The 21,112-nt window shown below is 42.3% G+C and overlaps 1 protein-coding gene across 1 annotated transcript; it reads left to right on the top strand.

Moving 5' to 3' along the window:
- Positions 1–8,365: 8,365 nt before the first annotated feature.
- Positions 8,366–12,873, top strand: LOC115173757 (zona pellucida sperm-binding protein 3). Its single transcript, XM_029732124.1, has 10 exons — positions 8,366–8,825; positions 8,906–9,021; positions 9,103–9,206; positions 9,994–10,171; positions 10,460–10,577; positions 10,717–10,802; positions 10,925–11,112; positions 11,286–11,459; positions 12,143–12,259; positions 12,606–12,873. Exons 1-9 carry the CDS (start codon positions 8,406–8,408, stop codon positions 12,238–12,240), a joined length of 1,482 nt encoding a protein of 493 aa, XP_029587984.1. The 5' UTR covers positions 8,366–8,405; the 3' UTR covers positions 12,241–12,259; positions 12,606–12,873.
- The last annotated feature ends 8,239 nt before the right edge of the window (positions 12,874–21,112 follow it).

Below are 21,112 nucleotides of genomic sequence, written 5' to 3'. Positions count from 1 at the left end.
TGGTTGTTTATCAGTTCCAAAGTCTTGGAGACGTGCCCTTCATAATCAACCCTCTTCGATTAAGTCTCTGCAGTGTTTGGCTATAAACTAATCTGTCAAACATGGAGACAATGTTCAAGGTGTTGATACTGTTTGGGGGTTACCTTAGGCAGTGTAAGTCATATCATGACAAGAAAAAAATATTTTTGTTTCTAGCTGTGGTGAAAATGTCCCTGTCTATTAATTTGCCTGCCCAATTAGAATGATTTTTTAGTTGAGTAAGGAATCTGGAACTAGCTGCTACAGAGGACTTAACTACTCTAACAACATAACATTTGTCAAGTGCAAATGGGGTAAATGGACCGTGGTTTACTACTGATGCTGCTCCCTAGTGATGTTGAATAGTCAGGGAAAGAGGCGATTTACACATTTGACTAACTGTACAAGATTGAACAATAAGCTTGAAGATAATTTATATTATGCACAAATATTTATGTTTGTTCAGAATGTGAGCCTACTTCAGTATTCAATTATTCAACGCATCAGCAGCTGATTACTCCAGAAGTTAGGATCACAGACATCCATGGACCAATCACAAAAGGCTGTTCCTGATTTTTCAGACACGCCCTATTGCTGCTTGCATCACGTCGGAGGAAACTACACATTATAGTCACACAACTTCTTGACTTTTTATTAGTAATGGGAAACCGAAGTTTTCTGAAGTCTTCTTGGCTGTCACCAAATTGTGCAGAAAAACAGTTCATTATGCAAAGCTTTTAACACAATGCACAATAGTGACATCTGTTGGTCAGGAATAAACATTATCATGTTTGATGCTTATAATATACGTTTCTCCCCCTGCATTCATCAAAACTTAGTGACGCAAGAGATAAGTGTGAATTTTAACCAACTGAAGTTAGTTTGAATGTGGGCTTCCCGTCCAGTGGCGGAACTACAGTTTTATACATGGGGTGGCCAGGGGGTGGCCACGGCTACTTCAGGGGGTCCATAGACCATGACAGAAAATGAGTGTGTAACCCTAACCTGGCATCTAATGAGCATGAATGAATCCTATGATTGCTGATTAGAGGTAGAAGTGATAATTCACTGAACCCGGAGTTCTTCAATGTGGCAGATAGTGAGGTCCAAAAGGGTTACTTCACTAGAATTCTTTAACATACTATGAATAGTCAGTGTCTCTACCTCGGAACTGCAGCTCAATATCTTTCTCTCTCTCTCTCTCTCTCACACACACACACACACACACACACACACACACACACACACACACACACACACAGTACTCACATACTGGAGAGTCTTGGGTCACTCTGTTTTCATGAATATATAATCTGGGTCTATAAGTGTTGAACATCCAAAATATTTTCAGAAAATAAAGCTCAAGCACCAAGGAGATAAGATAGCATTTGTGTGTTACATAAGTTGCATAGTTTATTTAGAAAAAAGTAAATTTACAACAAAAGAAAAACCACTGCAATTTGGCATACCAGGTATCAAGCAGAAATGGACTTGAAAAATAAAAATAAGTTTGGTGCCCATCAATATTACAAACTTATAATATCATATTTATGCTCATATATATTATGTTAACTAATAGCAAAGAAAAGTTTTGTAATCGGCCTAATCAGGACCAAATTACATCTGTGTGACATGATACCCTTTGGATTTATGATTTTAGAATGTCAGTGTACTAGCTAGTACAGTACAGGTTTTAATCATGACCAGAGGGACCGCCTAAGTGCCAAATTATCCCTGGTAGATTTAAAACAGCATAATTCTGAGGTTCTGGTGAGAACTGGCAAAATGTTTCACAAACTCATCCATGTTGAGGGAGCGTGCCCTCCTTGACTCAACACGGAAAATTCCGAGGTGACTTAACCTGTCATCAACCATTGTTGTCCTAATGTGGGTTATAATCAGTTTTAAAGCTGAGAAGCTTCTCTCGCAAGATGCACTGCTGACTGGTGTAACAACAGAACTCTTACAAAGTCAAAATAGCTCATGGAAGACCTCTTTATAAGGTTCTAGAAACACAACAAAGTCAAGGAGAGTAGACAGTCTGTCCCTTCCACTTTTCTCTCTCCTATCAAGAAGCCGCTTGGTTTGATGAACCTCATGTTTGAGGTCCTCTAAATCTAACCCAAAGGTCTGAGCAAAGGCAAACAGAGGCTCCTCATTCAAGAATGTTGTACTCTTTGGGTTGAGAGTCTGGACCCCTTGCATTATTTCATAATTCTTCTTTGCTCAGCTGTGAGACTGTCAAGCACCTGATAAAAGATAGCTCTTTGGAAGCTCTCCCCATCACTTTCGTCACTATTTTTCTGTCCTACAGTGCTCATCATCAATGAGTTGTGAAATCTTTAGCTTGTTTTAGGCTGTCTTTTACACACTGTTTGTACACTTATTTTGCAGTGTTCTGCAATCTCTTTCCATAGTTCTCCAAAGTAACCCTCACTTCCGTAGTCCTGTAATGTGTCTGTAAGGGCACCTACTAGATCCACAGTCCTTGCTAGGTCAAGAAAGCTTGATTGGAGCATGTCAGAAAGACATTTGGCATCACCAAGGACTTTACAAAAGGTAACCAAAAGCCCTATGAAATGTAAATCTATCTGAGAAAGAAGGCCCCTTGCCTCCACGGATCTATCACCACTACTTTCAAGTGTGATATCCTGTAGCACTCTCAGAACTGCTGGAAGCCTGTCCCTCAGATTACGGCATGCCATGTATCTGCTTGCCCACCTTAGATCCGTAAGTCAATCAATCAAACAAATGTATTTATAAAGCCCTTTTTACATCAGCCGATGTTTTAGGCTATACAGAAACCCAGCCTAAAACCCCAAACGATGCAGATGTAGAAGCACGGTGGCTAGGAAAAACTCCCTAGAAAGGCAGGAACCTAGGACGAAACCTAGAGAGGAACCAGGCTATGAGGGGTGGCCAGTCCTCTTCTGGCTGTGCCGGGTGGAGATTATAACAGTACATGGCCAAGATGTTCAAAAGTTCATAGATAACCAGCAGGGTCAAATAATAATAATCACAGTGGTTTTAGAGGGTGCAACAGGTCAGCACCTCAGGAGTAAATGTCAGTTGGCTTTTCATAGCCGATCATTCAGAGTTAGAGACAGCAGGTGCGGTAGATAGTGTCGAAAACAGCAGGTCCGGCACAAGGCAGCACGTCCGGTGAACAGGTCAGGGTACCATAGCCTCAGGCAGAACAGTCTCTGTAGTTCCCTGGGCTGCTGCTGTGGATACAGCTCTTTCTGAACTGCAAGCCACTTGAGATGAACACACGAGCCAGATACAACATTATAAAGCATCTGCAGGAGAGCAAAAAAGTGAACTGCTTCAGGCACTGATTTTACAGCATCGACAAGAACCAAATTCAAACAATCTGCATTACAGTGCACATAAAATGTTACTCTTAAACTGTTTTTAATCTGTGCAGACACACCAGAATGCTTTCCGCTCATGACGGATGCACCGTCATAGCCTTGCCCCACAAGATTATTTCTGTAGTCCAGACCATGTTTTTCAAGGCAATCAATTATCATTTTTGTGAGACCTGCTGCATCTAAGCTTTCAGCTGACTGAAAGTGTAAAAAGCTTTCGTGGACAGTACCTCACAACTAAAGACGTTTGTTATTTTTTCATTAAATCTTTGGTTTAATCTGCAATTACAATAAAAACTTCACTTTCTTTTACATGTCTTATTATTTCACTTTGTACTATCTCAGCTAAGCCCTCAAGAACTTAATTTTGGATTTGGTGGCTTGTGTACTTAGCATTGCCACATGCATTCATCCTTTTCTCTATGAGAGGGTCATGCTTTGCTATTTCTTCTAAGATTGTCAAAATATTACTCTTGTTGTGAGAGTCATCAGACTCTCGATGACCTCTCTGCGCTATATTTTGAGTGGCAGTTAATAGGAGTACATGTAATGTAAGTACAATGTATGTAAGTACAGTTTTTCTCCACTCTCATTTATGACATCTAACATTGATGAGTTGCTGTCAATAGCCCTTTTATGCTGATTCCAAGCATACATAGCATTGATATGATGCTCTGCCTTCGAATGGAGGTTCAACCCAGAATCTTTAAACGGCGCCTTTTTCCAGTTACAAACCCCTGACTGTGATGTGAAGGCAGATTCAGGTGTATTGGGCAGAGAAAAATGCCTACAAGTGAAACAATAAGTTCAATCTTGATTTACAGAATATTCAAGCCATGAATTGTCCTTATACCAGGAGCTGTTGAAAGCCCTTTTCCTAGTACCATGCTGAGTTCTGGGAAATGTTTTCAAACACGGCTGTAAAGGACCCTCTTCTCTGGATCTTGAAATGTCTGAAATACACGTTAAATAATGTGTCATATCGCTATGGAAATGTATCATTAAGGGATCCACAAGATTAGAAACTAACAGCTGCTAACTAAAATGTGTAGTTTAAAGTATAGGCCTGGCCTCCCATTGTGTCCTTTTGGAACAGAAGTCTGATATCTCTCCCTTTCTTTTCATGTTTAATTGACCCTATGCAAAAATAAGACAGTCTATGGTTACATCTAAGCATCCAATTACCCACATTTTAGTCCAATCTCAATCTTAATTACAAATCCCCATTATCATAACTGTACCTTAAAATCAACTACCAGCCTAAGTTACTAGTTAGATCATGGCTAGACCTACTCTGCAGTAAGTAACTTAGCTAGCTATAATTTCTTACACCTTTACGATAGCAAACAGGCTATCTGCAAATTGTGGTAATCTTTTGAGTAACGTTTACAGATTGATAATAACAATTGTTCGTTTTGAGTTCAAGTACGAAAATCTAACTGAGTTAATGGATTTCAAATTGATGAACGTTAACTTGCTGAACACGGACAGCTGTAGCCTACTAGTTACCTCACATTAGCTAAACATTTGTATACTGTAACTTACGACACTGCACTGTACATGCGTGTATTACTAGCACAGATGTAAACATAATGTTAGGCTAAATTGGAAACCGATCTCTCTTATCTGATTAACTGTCTGTTAATGGAGCCAAAGGTCTAACGTTAATTTACACAGCGACTCAACTTTCGTACAAGTTGTTCAGGAAACCTAAACCCGATGCTAAACCTTAACACTTCATTCAAAAATGATGTTTTTACCAATCGCGAAAAGTGCTTGTGGAGCTGTGGAAATATTCCCTCCTCTTCTTCTTCTTCTTCTTCTGTATGTTCTTCTTATTATTATTCATTTGTATCTCGCAACCAACGTTAATATTCTCTCTTCCTCTTCCTCGATTTGAAAAATACACCGCCGAACGTCAAAATTAATGCTTCTTTCAACAAGAGGTGAAAAGAGATGTCAATCAACATCAAACTGCCAGTAGCGAATGACATTTTGGGGTGGCACCTGGGGTGGCCAATCAGATGTCAGGGGTGTCCAATACTCTGGCTCCGCCCCTGTTCCCACCCCACATCCTGCATAACCTTTTGGCTCCCGGTTCACACTTTTTTAACTGTGCATATGTGGTAATATTTAGGATGCTGAAGACAAAATATTTTCATTGGGCATATGCTATACTAAATAAAACGAATTATTTGAACAATAATGTGCAGAACTACAGACATTGTGGTTTCTATGAACATAGCCAGTACTCGATCCTGTGCCTATGGTATCTGTTTATTTCCTAATTCCTACCTGCTGAGCAACCGTTCAGGTATTATGAAAAGTACATTTGTCAATTAGGTGACGAGTAGAGGTCGGGATTTGAAAGCAACTTGGCATCAAAGAAGCCAATATTAATGATTTGTCGGCACATATGGTTTGTTTACATAGCAGGTTCTAATAATTAATGTGGCAGGTTCAGATAATTAACGTGGCAAGTTAGTGAATTAACGTGGCAGGTTAGGAGAAGTATCGCAGCAGGTTATGTAAATTGATGTAGCAAGTTAGGAAAATTAGGTTAAGGTTAGGAAAAGGATTAGGTTTAGCTACAATGCTACAGTTGTCAACAACTTTTGTCCCTGACACGACCCATAGATAGAGCTGTAGGCCTTCTCCATCTAGCCACAATGGTAAAAACGTAAACAAATCAAATGTATTTATAAAGCCCTTCTTACATCAACTGATATCTCAAAGTGCTGTACAGAAACCCAGCCAGAAACCCAAACAGCAAGCAATGCAGGTGTAGAAGCACGGTGGCTAGGAAAAACACCCTAGAAAGGCCAGAACCTAGGAAGAAACTGTTAATGTTGCGACAGTTCGTTTCTGGTAACAGAACAAAATAGTCAGCATAGTAACTTATGATTTAGCTGTACTTTAATTAATGCAAACACGTGCGTGGTATATGTGTCGTTCGTATACGGTCTCTCGGTGACACCTCGCAGAGCAAAACAGAAGAAGAAAACGACACATCCTATTGTTCTCTCTTTTATACTCTAACAGAGATAGTTCCTGCTCAATGCTGGCCTGTCCGAGGGAGGAGGAGCGTGGTTTAAACTTGCTCCTCCTGTCGTCGGCGTGTAGGCTGATCCCAGCGTCGTGACGCACTTCCTGTTGCCGGTTGTAGTTCTTCTTGTCTTCAGTTGATTTACTCGTAGTTTATGTACTTAGCGTAGCTTCCCCAGTATATCTTAAAGGTTATGCATACAAATAGCCAGTTCAACCCTAACAAAACCTAGAGAGGAACCAGACTATGAGGGGTGGCCAGTCCTCTTCTGGCTGTGCCGGGTAGAGATTATAACAGAACTGAGTTGAAAACAGCAGGTCTGGGATAGGTAGCACGTCTGGTGAACAGGTCAGGGTTCCATAGCCGTAGGCAGAATAGTTGACACTGGAGCAGCAGCACGGCCAGGTGGACTGGGGACAGCAAGGAGTCATCAGGCCAGGTAGTCCTGAGGCATGGTCCTAGGGCTCAGGTCCTCTGAGAGAAAGAAAGAATTAGAGAGAGCATATTTAAATTCACACAGGACACCGGATAAGACAGGAGAAATACTCCAGATATAACAGACTGACCCTATCCCCCCCGACACAAACTACTGCAGCATAAATACTGGAGGCTGAGACAGAAGGGGTCGGGAGATACTGCGGCCCCGTCTGACGATACCCGCGGACTGGGCCAAACAGGCAGGATATAACCCCACCTACTTTGCCAAAGCACAGCCCCCACACCACCAGAGGGATATCTTCAAACACCAACTTACCATCCTGAGACAAGGCCGAGTATAGCCCACAAAGATCTCCGCCACGGCACAACCCAAGGGGGGGTGCCAACCCAGACAGGAAGATCACGTCAGTGACTCAACCCACTCAAGTGACGCACCCCTCCTAGGGACGGCATGGAAGAGCACCAGTAAGCCAGTGACTCAGCCCCTGTAATAGGGTTAGAGGCAGAGAATCCCAGTGGAGAGAGAGGAACCAGCCAGGCAGAGACAGCAAGGGTGGTTTGTTGCTCCAGTGCCTTTCCGTTCACCTTCACACTCCTAGGCCAGACTACTCTCAATCATAGGATCTACTGAAGAGATGAGTCTTCAATAAAGACTTAAAAAGTTGAGACAGTCTGCATCTCTCACATGGGTAGGCAGACAAATCATCAATTTAGCACAGGTCATCTTTATTGCAGTCATGCTGCACAGCTCAGAAGATTGATGTATCATTATGATATGGATGTGGTTCCTGAGAACACGTAGGGTACATTCCTCTGCCCAGGCGTTGCTGATGCATGCCAGATCTTACAAACCCTGAATAGGTATTTTACCTATCACCTAACCACATCATATGTTATAGCCAACTGGTGCCCAAACGGCACAGTCGATAACGTGTTAGCAACCATTGGTTGATACAGGCAATGTTTGAGCAGGGGAACACGACCTCAACATCTTCCAACACACCGACAGCGTCGTTGCACAAAATAGTACACAGCATCATCTGGATATGTACGCAGCAAAAGTTCAACATTCACCTTCTGCTACCATTTCTGTCAAGCTGTCTATGCATACAGTGTCTCTGCAACGCAATGCTGCAAGGCAAACGCAGCGTTTCATAGGAAATTAATGTAATTCTGGTGTACCAAAATGCAGAAACTCTGTCGGTGTGATCGAACCGTAATGGTAGCTTTCCCCTGCTCAGAAGTTGCATGCATCCATCCAATGGTTGCATGACATGATGTCATCGACTGACAGATTTCTATAACATATGATGTGTTAGCTTATGCAAATTCTGGTATGCATCAACTGGGCAGAGGAACGCGCCGAACATGCATGCAAATAGTTTGACTAATCAAATGCAAAGCCCAATTAGGGCCTAATCTAGCCCAGGTTTGCAACCTGGAAGGTTATTAAAAGCTACCTCAGTTACATCAATTGTAGCATAGCAGAGGCACATTGTCTTCTAACTTACAGGTTCACTTTAGTTGTTGGCATGAGACTCGTAATGGAAAACGCGGTCTGGCTATTTCCAAAGCAACTAGTTTTGTTTTTACTGGTGGAGAACTTAATCTCTCCTGCTTTTTCACTTACTTACAGCACTGGCACATGGCAACTTCCAAGCCTAATGCCACAATTTGGCAATCGTTTGCCTTTTAAACAGCTTCAACTTCAACAACAAACAGTTTTCAGACCAGTTCGAGTGGAAACGGTCGATGTGAAGTGCCATTCAGACAACATGGAGATAGTTGTGAAGGCTGATCTGTTTAAACTCGGTATTCTTATTGACATGGATGACCTGCGACTTGGAGTTGAACAGTACCAAGACCAAGAGACCTGCAGGGCTACAGCATCAGCAGCCGGAGATGAGTACAGAATATTTGCAGCGCTATCGGACTGTGGGACCAAGCTTTTGGTAATTATGGTGAATGTTGTTTTCAGTAATTGACTTCTTAAAACAACCTTCTGTTTAAGTTCTACTTTGTGAATTCACAGATGAACGAAGACTCCATAATCTATACAAACCTCCTTAGATATACACCCAGAACCACTCCAGATGGGGTTATTCGAATGGATGGTGCTGTAATCCCAATTGCTTGTTATTATGAAAGGTGAGTTTAGGCTATACTGTTAAATGATCATGACTACTGTGTCCCTATTGGTTTGCTTACCAGACTCTGTACTTGTTTCAGGAAGTACAGTTCAGACAGTGCCCCCCTCCAGCCGACCTGGATCCCCTTCAGCGCCACAGTGTCTGCTGAAGACACCCTGCCGTTATCCTTGAAGCTTATGACAAGTGGGTATATAAATCCTGTGCTGCATTAAGCAAGGCACAACCTTGTTGAAAGTTCATATAAATAAAAGGAGACTATCGTGCTCTCCCAGAAGTTTGGTTGGTGTAGCACAAATGATCCTTGGACATGCTAAATAGTCATCAGATGTTACTTTTATTATTGATTTTTGTATCTGCAATGTTAACAGGTCCATGTTAGTAGGCTAATTGTTTAACAAACTCCTCCATGGACCTTTTAACCCATTCATAGATGCTAACAGTCTTAGTGCATATTGACTATAATATTCTGGCCAGGGCGGTTTCTTTTAATAGCCTTGATGCTCGTTAATGTTAACTCATTGGTTGCGGTCTGGTTTGGAAACAAATGTATTTTTCATATCAGTGACATAATTTTCAAAACAAACATTTATATGACTATTTTATATGATTAGGTTTCCCACACTGACATTTTCAGTTTACTGTGCTTATTAATGGAAAACGTATAGCAATTAGCACAGGTGCATCTCTGAACACCTGTTAACGGAAGAGTGGCTCAACAAATGTGTTGTCACTGAAATGTTGTCAGCTACAACTGTTCAACGGTGTGCAGTTCTTTTTTTTGCTGTTGTGAAATGAGTAAGGCTTTATGTTTCTAGAACATTGTGACTTGATGCACATTTAGATGGGGTTTTTGGCTGCCAGAGGTCTTTTTAGAGGCAAGTGACATGTAATGGCCTTGGACTACAAGGACTACAAGGAATAATGTTAAGTTCCTTTAGTCAATAGGGATAACCTTGTCATTTCTGCCCAGGTGACTGGCTCTATGAGCGGGGTTCTGGAGTTTACTTCCTGGGTGATCCCATCAACATTGAGGCGTCTGTCAGGGTAGCTCACCACTCCAGGCTCAGGGTCTTTGTTAGCAGCTGTGTGGCCACACTGGACCCAGACAATAACTCTGTCCCCAGATACATCTTCATTGAGCATGATGGGTAAGCAAGAGGGAACTGCCTAAACTAAAGCGGCTACCTAGAATGAGTGTTCTCCGGCTGGCCCATGAAGAATGATAGAGGCCTCTTGAGGTCAAAAGGCAGTCTTGGCATGGGCAGTGCCATTGAGGGCTTCTACCATGATGGTGCCATTTTAAAGTAGTCAACTGGGTGGGGACTTCTATGGGTTGTAGCCTCAATGCCACTGCCCAAGCTATCAGACGCTGTAATGGCACAGATCTAAAGATGAGTCCTCTCTATGGGCTGTCCCTGTTTATATCTCCCCTACAGGTGCTTGGTGGATTCCCAGCTGCCTGGCTCCAACTCTGGGTTCATGCATAGAACCCAGGATGACAAGCTCCAGTTCCACATTGATGCCTTTAGGTTCTACCAGGAGAACAGGGCAGAGGTGAGGGCAGTACCAGATGTTGTAGAGCATTATGAGTACTGTAGTTTGGTACATGATGCTACAGTAACAACTTAAAGCTGTTATGTAGGCTACTAGGTTTCTGCATCTTTGTTTTGTGCATCCTGTTGTCTTTCTACAGCTGTACATCACATGCCACCTTATGGCAGTCCCTGTCATGGACCATGCAGAGCCTAGCAACAAGGCATGCTCCTTCATCGATGGCAGGTGTGAGATTTGACTTGTTTTCTTAGGTCACAGCCCAGTAAGAGGAGTTATCTACTGGAATAACCATAGGATTTGTTCAAATGTGGTGGTCTTGGTCCATGAGTGTCTTCTACACATTTCAGATGGAGGTCTGCTGACTCAAATGATTTGCTATGTGGCCGTTGTCCAAGCCAGAATGGGGTGTATCATGCTCCAGCACAATATCCCATCAGTCCAAGACAAGGCGGTAGCCAACCTGAACCTCGTGGCTACCGCATCAAACCTCAAGCCACTGGCGACCATTGGAGGAGTGGGATGAAGTCCAAGAAAGGTGCAGTGTCTCTTCATTCCTCTGCCTTGTTCTCAAAACGCACTGTAGAAGTGTCCAAGGGGAGGTACTTTGGACCGATGATTTGAAGAAAGACTGAGTAAATTTGTCTTGACTGCAAATGTGTTAGCTTCTCACTAACATTCCCAGTGATTAATGAAAATGTGTTATTTTAGTATGGGACCAGGATGCTACTTTGGGCCCCATAATGGTCACAACCAAACAGAGTACACCTCTATCTCAAACGACGAGGGACAGTATCGATATATATGGCTTCCCTTCTCCAACTGATGACAGGAGGCCTGTATCACCTGGCAGTCGTTGGAAGAGGGGAATGGACTTCAAGAGGGGTAATTTGACTGTTTGAAATTGCATGCCCTTAATCCTTGTAGTGCATCTAGGCAACAGCATTGACTAGGGTCTGGCTTCAATGACTTATTCTTTAAGGGGGGGGGGGGGTCCTTCAAGCAGACCACTCTCCCAACAAATCATGAGGCAGACATGCCAGAACATCACGCTTTGCAACACAATTTGGCAGGTAATGCCTCGCAGTTTTTTTTTGTGAAGGCATTTGACGCAAACTAGCCACTCTCATGCAGTCACTAAAAATAATCTCTGCTCCATCGTGCTAGCTACTATTTTCAATTTTAGTCAACTGGATTCCATAGCTGTATGAATCCAGTTGGTAGTAGTGACTTAGTTACTCTATTGGGAGGCAACAGGATGTCTTGACCATGAGGTGCTGGTCAAAGGTAGTGCACTACAGGGAATAGGGTGCTATTTCAGACACTTGTCTTTTCATATCATACAGGCTATCAATTCTGCCAACACTGGCTATGTTAAATTTAATTTCAGGACCGTTCGCCCAATCACAAAATGTGGGTGGGCCTGAGGGTCAGACCCAACAAGCACGGGTTCGTTAGCTCTGAAATGTATACTAGGCAGGATCTAACTGCCCAAATAGGTCATGTTTCTTTACTGGGTTACATGTGAGAATTGCATGTAGGTTCTGTGCTAAATGGTCTGTTCTCAGAGCTGGAGCCCACCACATACTCTGAGTTGAATCCTACACCTGAGCCCACTGGAGACCTTGGAGATGACAAGGGTCTCTATACAATTGGAACTCATTGAAAGAGTGTCTGGGATCATGGTACGCTGCACTATGGCAAGCAGGTCAGCATTTATTGGATGACTCCGCTCTGCAGTGATAACTAGCTGGCACAGTCACCTTAACCTTCACCACACCTAATGCCTAACCTTAAATTGTGACCTAAAAGTGCATTTGTTACAACATACTTCATTTTGACTTTACAGCTGGCACACCAAGCCAGAATCCTTCAGTTCTGCCTCCAGGACAAGACTCATCCCAATAAATGTTGACCTGCACACTGCAATTGCCTGTATCACTTGCATATATCAGCCTTTGACTTGGTCAGATGTGTTTTCATATAGCAGTTATGGCCCTTTCCTATCCACTAACTCTGTTCTGTTGATAGAATGGTGTGGTGGCTGCATTTAGTCTCACTCCAAGCAGCACACTCACTGAGGGTGGTGCCAGTCCTGATGACCCTACAACCAAGTGACCTCAGCACCACAACTGCTCCTGATGAGGTGAACAATGCTGAAAAGGAGCACTCAAGCATTGACAGGACTACCACTGTACCACAACACTAAACAGACATGCTCTCATCAGAACTCCAAAAACAATGAACACAAGAGATGACTGTTAACCTCCTTGAAGAATAAATTATTTAAAGATACCTTGACAATGAATTTCTGTCTTTACTCCAGCTTGTAGTCTATAATTGTAAACTGAAACATTGCTTTATTTACGTGAATACCCACTTAAGTGTTTTAGGTCATGTTCTTTGGGGGTTAAAGTAAGTGCAGATGGTGTTCAGACCCCTTGACTCTTTCAACATTTTTTTACATTACAGCCTTACTATCTAAAATGATTTCCCCCCCCTCAATCTACACAATAACCCATGACCAATTAAATGTAATGACATTTACATAACTTCAGACCCTTTACTTAGTACTTTGTTGTACCTTGAGCAGCAATTACAGATTAAGATTTCTTGGGTAAAATGCTACAATCTTGGCAAACCCAAAATCAGCAAAAAAGAAACACCCTTTTTCAGGACCCTGGAAGAGTGGGTTAACATCTCTCAGCAAGAACTGGCAAATCTGGTGCATTCTGAGGAGCTACATTGCAGTAGATTATGCAGCTGGTGGCCACACACATTCTGATTTGCCCCCCCCCCCCGGTTCAGGGACACATTCCATGTCTGGAACTTGTACAGTTGGTCTGAAGTTATATTCAAACAAATGTCAAGTTTGCTAAAAAATCAATGCAGTTGACAGGATGTTTCGTTTTTGGGGAGTTACCACTTCTCTTAAGATCCTCAAGCTCTCAAGTTGGATGGGGAGTCACTACATGGCTATTTTCAGTATCTCCAGAGATGTTTGCTTGGGCTCTGGCTGAACCACTCAATGACAGCCTTGTCACTCCTGCGTTGGCTGTGTGTTTAAGGTCGTTGTCCTGTTGAAAGGCAAATCTTTGTCCCCTTCTGAGCAGGTTTTAGTCAAGAATCTCTACTTTGCTCTGTTCATCTTTGCCTTGATCCTGACTAGTCTCCCTGTCACTGAAAAACATCCCCATGGCATAATGCTACCAACATGCTTCACTGTAGGGACGGTGCCAGGTTTCCTCCAGAGGTGACACAGCATTCAGGCCAACAAGTTCAATCTTGGTTTCATCAGACCAGAGAATCTTGTTACTCATGGTCAGAGTCCTTCAGGTGCCTCTTAGTGGGCTGTCGTGGCTTCTCTGGCCACTACCATGAAGGCCTGATTGGAGTTCTGCAGAGATGGTTGTCCTTCTGGAAGTTTCTCCAATCTCCACAGAGGAGCTCTGCCAGAGTGACCATCGGGTTGGTCATCTCCATGACCAAAGCCCTTCTCCCCCAATTGCTCAGTTTTTATGGGTGGCCAGCTCTAGGAAGTCTTGGTGGTTCCAAAATTCTTCCATTTAAGAATGATAGAGGCCACTGTTCTTGGGGACCTTCAATGCAAAGGGTTTGCATACTTATGTAAATAACGCTGTAACAGATGTGGAGGGGGGTCTCAATACTTTCCAAATGTACAGGTTTGATGAAGCTGACAAGGTGGTAGCCTAGATCTTCAGATGTATCATGATTTGTTAAATATTTCAGCAATGTAGAAGGGCAACACTATCAGGGGGCATGTTCAGTAGTGGGTTCAGCTATTGCCTTACCACCCTTATCCTACCTCATTTGTACACACTGTGTATATATAGACCTTTTCTATTGTATTATTGACTGCATGTTTGTTTATTCTATGTGTGTAACTGTGTTTGTGTCGCACTGCTTTGCTTTATCTTGGCCAGGTCGCAGTTGTAAATGAGAACTTGTTCTCAACTAGCCTACCTGGTTAAATAAAGGTGAAATAAAAACCGACAACGTTGCACATGGTATGGAACCCCTCTGCAGCAGCAGTGAAAACGCTGACATTTCCTAGATTTATCTTTGGTCTTTATCGGTTTCCTGAGTTTGCATAGACGGGCCCATCGCTAGTCCTCGATTAATGTGAATCTGGGTGTCCCAAGGTTCCTTATCAAGTTAGGCATTCCTGGGAAAATTGGTCTTTCATTGTGAACAACTCTATAAAGGGTCTTACAGGGGCGGACTAGAATCAGAAATGAGTGCCAATTTGTGCACACCGGCTCTTTCCTTCAAGCCCCCACCACCCTATTTAATCTATTTCTTGAGACTGCCATTATGAGTCATGATTTTGTGCAAAAACCCAAGTTACAGGTTCCCTATGCTAAAAATGGACCAGCCCATCTGACATTTGCCCAAAATGCCAGATGGCCAGTCCACCCCTGGGGTCTTATGTTGAACGGGGTCTTAGGCCTGGTTTCCGACCCCAGATTAATCCCAGTCCCTCCAACCATTCTCAATGAAGAATCCTGTTTTTGTGAATCTCATGTATCAGCAGTCTGTGGCGTAGGCCTATCCTCAAAGTAAAGAATGGAAAGGCTTTGGTCAAGTTCCTCCCTGACTACATTTGCAGACACATGCCAGATCTTACAATGCCTGGATACGTATTCAACAAATCAGCTAATCACATATAGCAATCGGATGCCCAACTGCACAGTCAAAGATGTGCCACACAACCATTGCAATGCATCAAGTCAGGCAGAAACTCAACCTTTGCTACTGTCAGAAAAGCACATGAGATCTGTTCTGATTTCAACAAGCCAGAGATGAGAAATTAGCAGGTGTCAATTCACACTGTGAAACTTCTATGGCTGCATTTATACAGGCAGCCCAATTTTGATCGTTTCCACTAATTGGTCTTCACCAATCACAGATATTTTCCAGATCTGATCTGATTGGTCAAAAGACCAAATTAGTGAAAATTCTCAGAATTAGGCTGCTTGTCTAAATGCAGCCAATGTCCCTAGGGTTCTGGGCCCATATTCCCAAAGCATCTGAGTATGGAACTGCTGATCTAGGATCGGTTTTGCCTTTTAGATCAGTACACTTAAGCCTTGTTCACACTGCAGGCCTTAACGCGCATGTTTTTCAAATACATTTTCGAATACTGACTGTCCAAACAGCAAGGACAAGTGACAAAATCGGATTTGTGTGTTCGGACAGCATTCATTTGCTGACATGGCTACGCTAGTTGTCATAGTAACAACAGGTGTATGTGCAGTAGTGTGGACTGATTGATGGTGGATCAGGTTGTTGAATGTAGTCTGTGGAATATTGTCCCACTCCTCTTTAATGGCTGTGCGAAGTTGCTGGATATTGCTGGGAACTGGAACACTGTCGTACACGTCAATCCAGAGCATTTCAAACATGGTCAATGGGTGACATGTTTGGTGAGTATGTAGGCCGTGGAAAAACTGGGACATTTTCTGCTTCCAGTTTTTGTGTACTGATCCTTGCGACATGGGGCCGTGCATTATCATGCTGAAGCAAGGTGATAGCGGCGGATGAATGGCACGACAATGGGCCTCAGGATCTTGTCACGCTATCTCTGTGCATTGAAATTGCCATCGAGAAAATGCAATTGTGTTTGTTGTCTGTACCTTATGTCTGCTCATACAGTACCATAACCCCACCGCCATCATGAGGCACAATGTTCACAACGTTGACATCAGCAAACCACTCACCCACACGATGCCATACACGTGATCTGAGGGTTGGTCGTACTGCCAAAATCTCTAAAATGATGGAGGTGGCATATGGTAGAGAAATTAACATTCAATTATATGGCAACAGCTCTGGTGGACATTCCTGCAGTCAGCATGCCAATTGCACATCCCTCAAAACTTGAGACATATGTGGCATTGTGTTGTGTGACAAAACTGCACATTTTAGAGTGGCCTTTTATCGTCCCCAACACAAGATGCATCTGTGTTGTCATCATGCTGTTTAATCAGCTTCTTGATATGCCACACCTGTCAGCTGGATGGATTATGTTGGCAAAGGAAAATGCTCACTAACAAGGATGTAAACAAACTTGTGCACAAAATTTGAGAGAAATAAGCTTTTTGTGTGTATGGAACATTTCTGAGATCAACACTTTACATTTTTTTGGTGGGTTTATATTTTTGTTCAGCTGTTCAGCTTTCTAGCACATTCACTCATTTGTTTGTAAACAATTAACAAGCTAGTTAGCTACCACATGTTATTGTAAAACTGTCAAAAGAGTAGCTAGCAAGCAACAAGATCAAATTTTATTTGTCACATGCGTCAAATACAGCAGGTGTAGACCATACTGTGAAATGCTTACTTACAAGCCCTTAACCAACGATGCAGTAAAAGAAAAATAGTTAAGAAAATATTTACTAAATAATTAAAGTAAAAAATATATAAAAAGTAACACAATAAAATAACAATAACGCGGCTATATACAGGGGGTACCGAGTCAATGTGTGGGGGTACAGGTTAATCGAGATAATTTGTACATGTATGTATGGGTAAAGTGACTATGCATAGACAATAAACAGTGAGGAGTTAAGGAGTCTTTTGGACCTAGACTTGGCGCTCCGGTACCGCTTGCCGTGTGGTAGCAGAGAGAACAATCAATGACTAGGGTGGCTGGAGTCTTTGACAATTTTTAGGGCCTTCCTCTGACACCGCCTAGTATATAGGTCCTGGATGGCAGGAAGCTTGGCCCCAGCGATGTCCTGAACTGTACGCACTACCCTCTGTAGCGCCATACCAGGCAGTGATGCAACCGGTCAGAATGCTCTCAATTGTGCAGCTGTAAAACTTTTTCAGGATCTGGGGATCCATGACAAATCTTTTCAGTCTCCTGAGGGGGCAAAGGCGTTGTCGTCTCAGCGTTGTCTATGATCAGGCCTACCACTGTTGTGTCATCAGCTTGGCCACGCAGTTGTAGGTGAACAGGGAGTACAGGAGGGGACTGACCACGCACCCCTGAGGGGCCCCAGTGTTGAGGATCAGTGTGTCAGATGTGTTGTTGCCTACCCTTACCACCTGGGAGCGGCCCGTCAGGAAGTCAAATAGCAGTCCATGAAGGCAAATATATCAGATTTGACCGTTCAGTCAAGTCGCATGGCCGGCAATCAGATTTGTATCTGATTTTAAACCACCTACAAAGGTGGTTTGAAATGTGGATTTAAATATCTGATTCCATGTGCTTTTTGGCTGTTCAGACTGCAGGAACAAGAACTGAAACAGATATTCAAAAGAAAATGGATTTGAGTCACTTCAACCTGAGAAGCTTTGTGAATACGGGTCCTGAACCCTAGGGACAGTGTAGGCAGATGAATACCAGTCAGCAACACACTGAATTCTATCAACCATAGTCTTCATTTAAGACTTGATTGGTATCAGGTGTGTTACTGCTTACTGGAACAAAAGCCTGCACCCACAATGGCTTTGGTTTCATCAAACATTCAGTGTGGCAGGATATCATAATATTTTTTTCCCTCCTTAAATACAATTGGACTCTTGTTGTTCTTTGTATTGACTGGAGAGTTTATAGAATTGGAGAGTGTTTCCTTTAAGAAACCACTGTCTAATTGTTCATCACTTTCTATTGTTTTCTTTTGCCTACGTTGCTGTTGAAGAACAGTATGAGGATGTTTGAACTCGTCGTCTTTGAGGTGTTCATTTTGTCATTGGCATTTAGTGTGGCAAGGTGCATTTTGTGTGGCAAGCTGCATTTAGTGTGGCAATCTGCATTTAGTGTGGCAAGCTGCATTCACTTGTTGAAAATAGGGACCACTGAAAGATGAGAGATTATAAAGTTACGCTACTGAAGCATTTTGAAGGTCAAGGAGTGCCGTCAATTGGAGTTTCCACCATCCGTGTAGAATGTACTGAGGCATCTATAATCATATCGATAAATGCTGACCTCTTCAACAATGGCAGATATTTGTCTCTGGATGAACTGAGATGTATTCATTAGTCGGATTCCGTTTCAAAACATTTTGTCTGTTGCAAAAACTTTGTAAACGGAAACAGTTTACCATTTACTCTAGTAACTAAATGGAACCAAACAGCGCAAACGAAACGGGGAGGGGCATACCTGAATTTCTCCAATAAAAACTTGCTTTCAACGTTTGGAGTAAACCGGTTTCAGTTGCATGATGTTTTGCAGCAGACATTTTGCAATGGAATCAGACTAATGAATACACCCCTGTTCTGAGGTCAAGGAAAATAACAAAATGGCTCTCAGAATTCAAAACCCCTCTCATGAGCTAAATTTTTCTCTATGGTCTACTCAAACAAGTTGGTGTTCACACCAGTTCTAGATAATGTCATCACCAGGGTGATTCATGTTGAATAAATGAATGTGTAAAATTATATTTCAGAATGTAGCGATACTCCATATTTTAGAGCACACTATTAGCAGTATAATGATACCAAGGTGTTGTCTGTATTATGTACATTCCACAGAAGGTTGCTGAGGACGGCTCATAATAATTGTCAGAACGGCGCAAATGGAATGGCATCAAACACCTGGAAACCAGAGTTTGATGTATTTGTTACCATTCCACGGATTCTGCTCCAGTCATTAGAACGAGCCCGTTCACCCCAATTAAGGTGCCACGAACCTCCTGTGGTCATTGGGTCCTACAGGGGACATGTGTAGGCCTAAAATTGCCACTTTCATCATGATTTTCTCAAAAGGGGATGGTGTTACAACAAATGTGAAAAGCATATCAAACATCCTTCCTCCCATCATCTGCATGCTGATCTTGGAATAAATTGACGATAGCAAAGATTCCATCTTTGACGACTCCACATAAATGGAATAGGTACTAGCTAGCTTAATAGTTAATATTTGCGTGCTAGCTCTGCATATTCAGCTAGTGTGTGTGCGCGATTGACTAGATTAACCTCACATCAGTTACGTTCATTGAGTGCCTTTCAGACAGTAGATACGACCCCTCTGTTACCTTGCCAACTAAGGAACTGGCAGTGGATCAAACCATTGTGAGGCAAAGGGTGGGGGGGTCTTTTGAAACTTAAAAACGCGCTATTAAGTGTCTATAATCAGCACAATTGCTTTCATTGCGTATTATTAATATTATTTAAATTACATAGTTATGTTTCAGTGATATATTGGGGGGGACAAATCATATTTTTCCCAGGATGGGGGAGTCGTGTCCCCCCCGTCCCCCCCGGGATTTCCGCCCCTGACACACACACACACACACACACACACACACACACACACACACACACACACACAGAGAGAAATGTACATTTGTATATAATATAAATCATCTTAATGCTTGTTGATAAATTAAATCCTGTACAATCAAATGTGTAAATCACCTCTTTCCCTGACTATTCAACATCACTAGGGAGCAGCATCAGTAGTAAACCACGGTCCATTTACCCCATTTGCACTTGACAAATGTTATGTTGTTAGAGTAGTTAAGTCCTCTGTAGCAGCTAGTTCCAGATTCCTTACTCAACTGAAAAATCATTCTAATTGTGCAGGCAAATTAATAGACAGGGACATTTTCACCACAGCTAGAAATTAAACAAAAATGAGCAAACACATTCAGCTTTTTCTTGTCATGATATGACCTACACTGCCTACAGTATCCCCCGAACAGTACCAATACATTGAACGTTGTCTCTATGTTAGGCAGGTTAGTTTATAGCCAAACACCGCAGACACTTAAGGGCGATTCCAGGATGGTCTGAAAATATTTTTGGTATCTCAGATTGTTCTGGCAATTCTCTCATAGAAACCTAATGTAAGTTAGTGCTTCAAAGTCCCTGTGATAAGGTTAGCGATAAACTGAAGTCCAAACTGAACAGAACTACACTCTCTTCTACCATTGTCTTAAATATATTTAATGGTCTCGTTGCAAAAGCTAAATTGTCGCAAGGGAACTTTTATTTATTTATTTTATTTCACCTTTATTTAACCCGGGTAGCAAAGATTATTGCAAACACCACTGAAACTGAATTGGTGCTCGCTAGCTTTGCAAATTCAGCTATTGTTGGAAGCCAGCCAATATGAAACAAACTATTAAAATTACAAAAGGTTGCAGCATATGTTGTGTAAATGGTAAACTCATACAGCTGTCAACTCTTGTCATTTTAATCCGTTTCCCATTTGCTAGCTACCTTTTAGATCGAAGCCCAAATAGAATGATAGAAGATGATAGAAGCCCATCTCTTACTGTAAATAACCTACACACTGTGTGTGTAGCCAGCCAGCCAGCCAGCCAGGTAGAAAAATGGCAGAAAAATAAAAGACGGACATCAGAGTATTTTTCAATACACCAAAACGCATAGTAAGAACCCTAGTAGCCTAATATCTCAAAGACTAGTTGATAAAATGTTCATAAGAAAGAAATGAAATTCTAATGGAAATGTTTCACAATGATGTCATTAGGCAGAGCAGGCAACAGATGGCACACAGACAGCAGAGTTGGGGACAGATATGCAGGGACAGACTGGCAGAGACA

The sequence above is a fragment of the Salmo trutta genome, chromosome 34 (genome assembly GCF_901001165.1).
Source record: "Salmo trutta chromosome 34, fSalTru1.1, whole genome shotgun sequence".
NCBI lineage: Eukaryota > Metazoa > Chordata > Actinopteri > Salmoniformes > Salmonidae > Salmo > Salmo trutta.
This window is presented reverse-complemented; position numbering and strand designations above follow the sequence as displayed.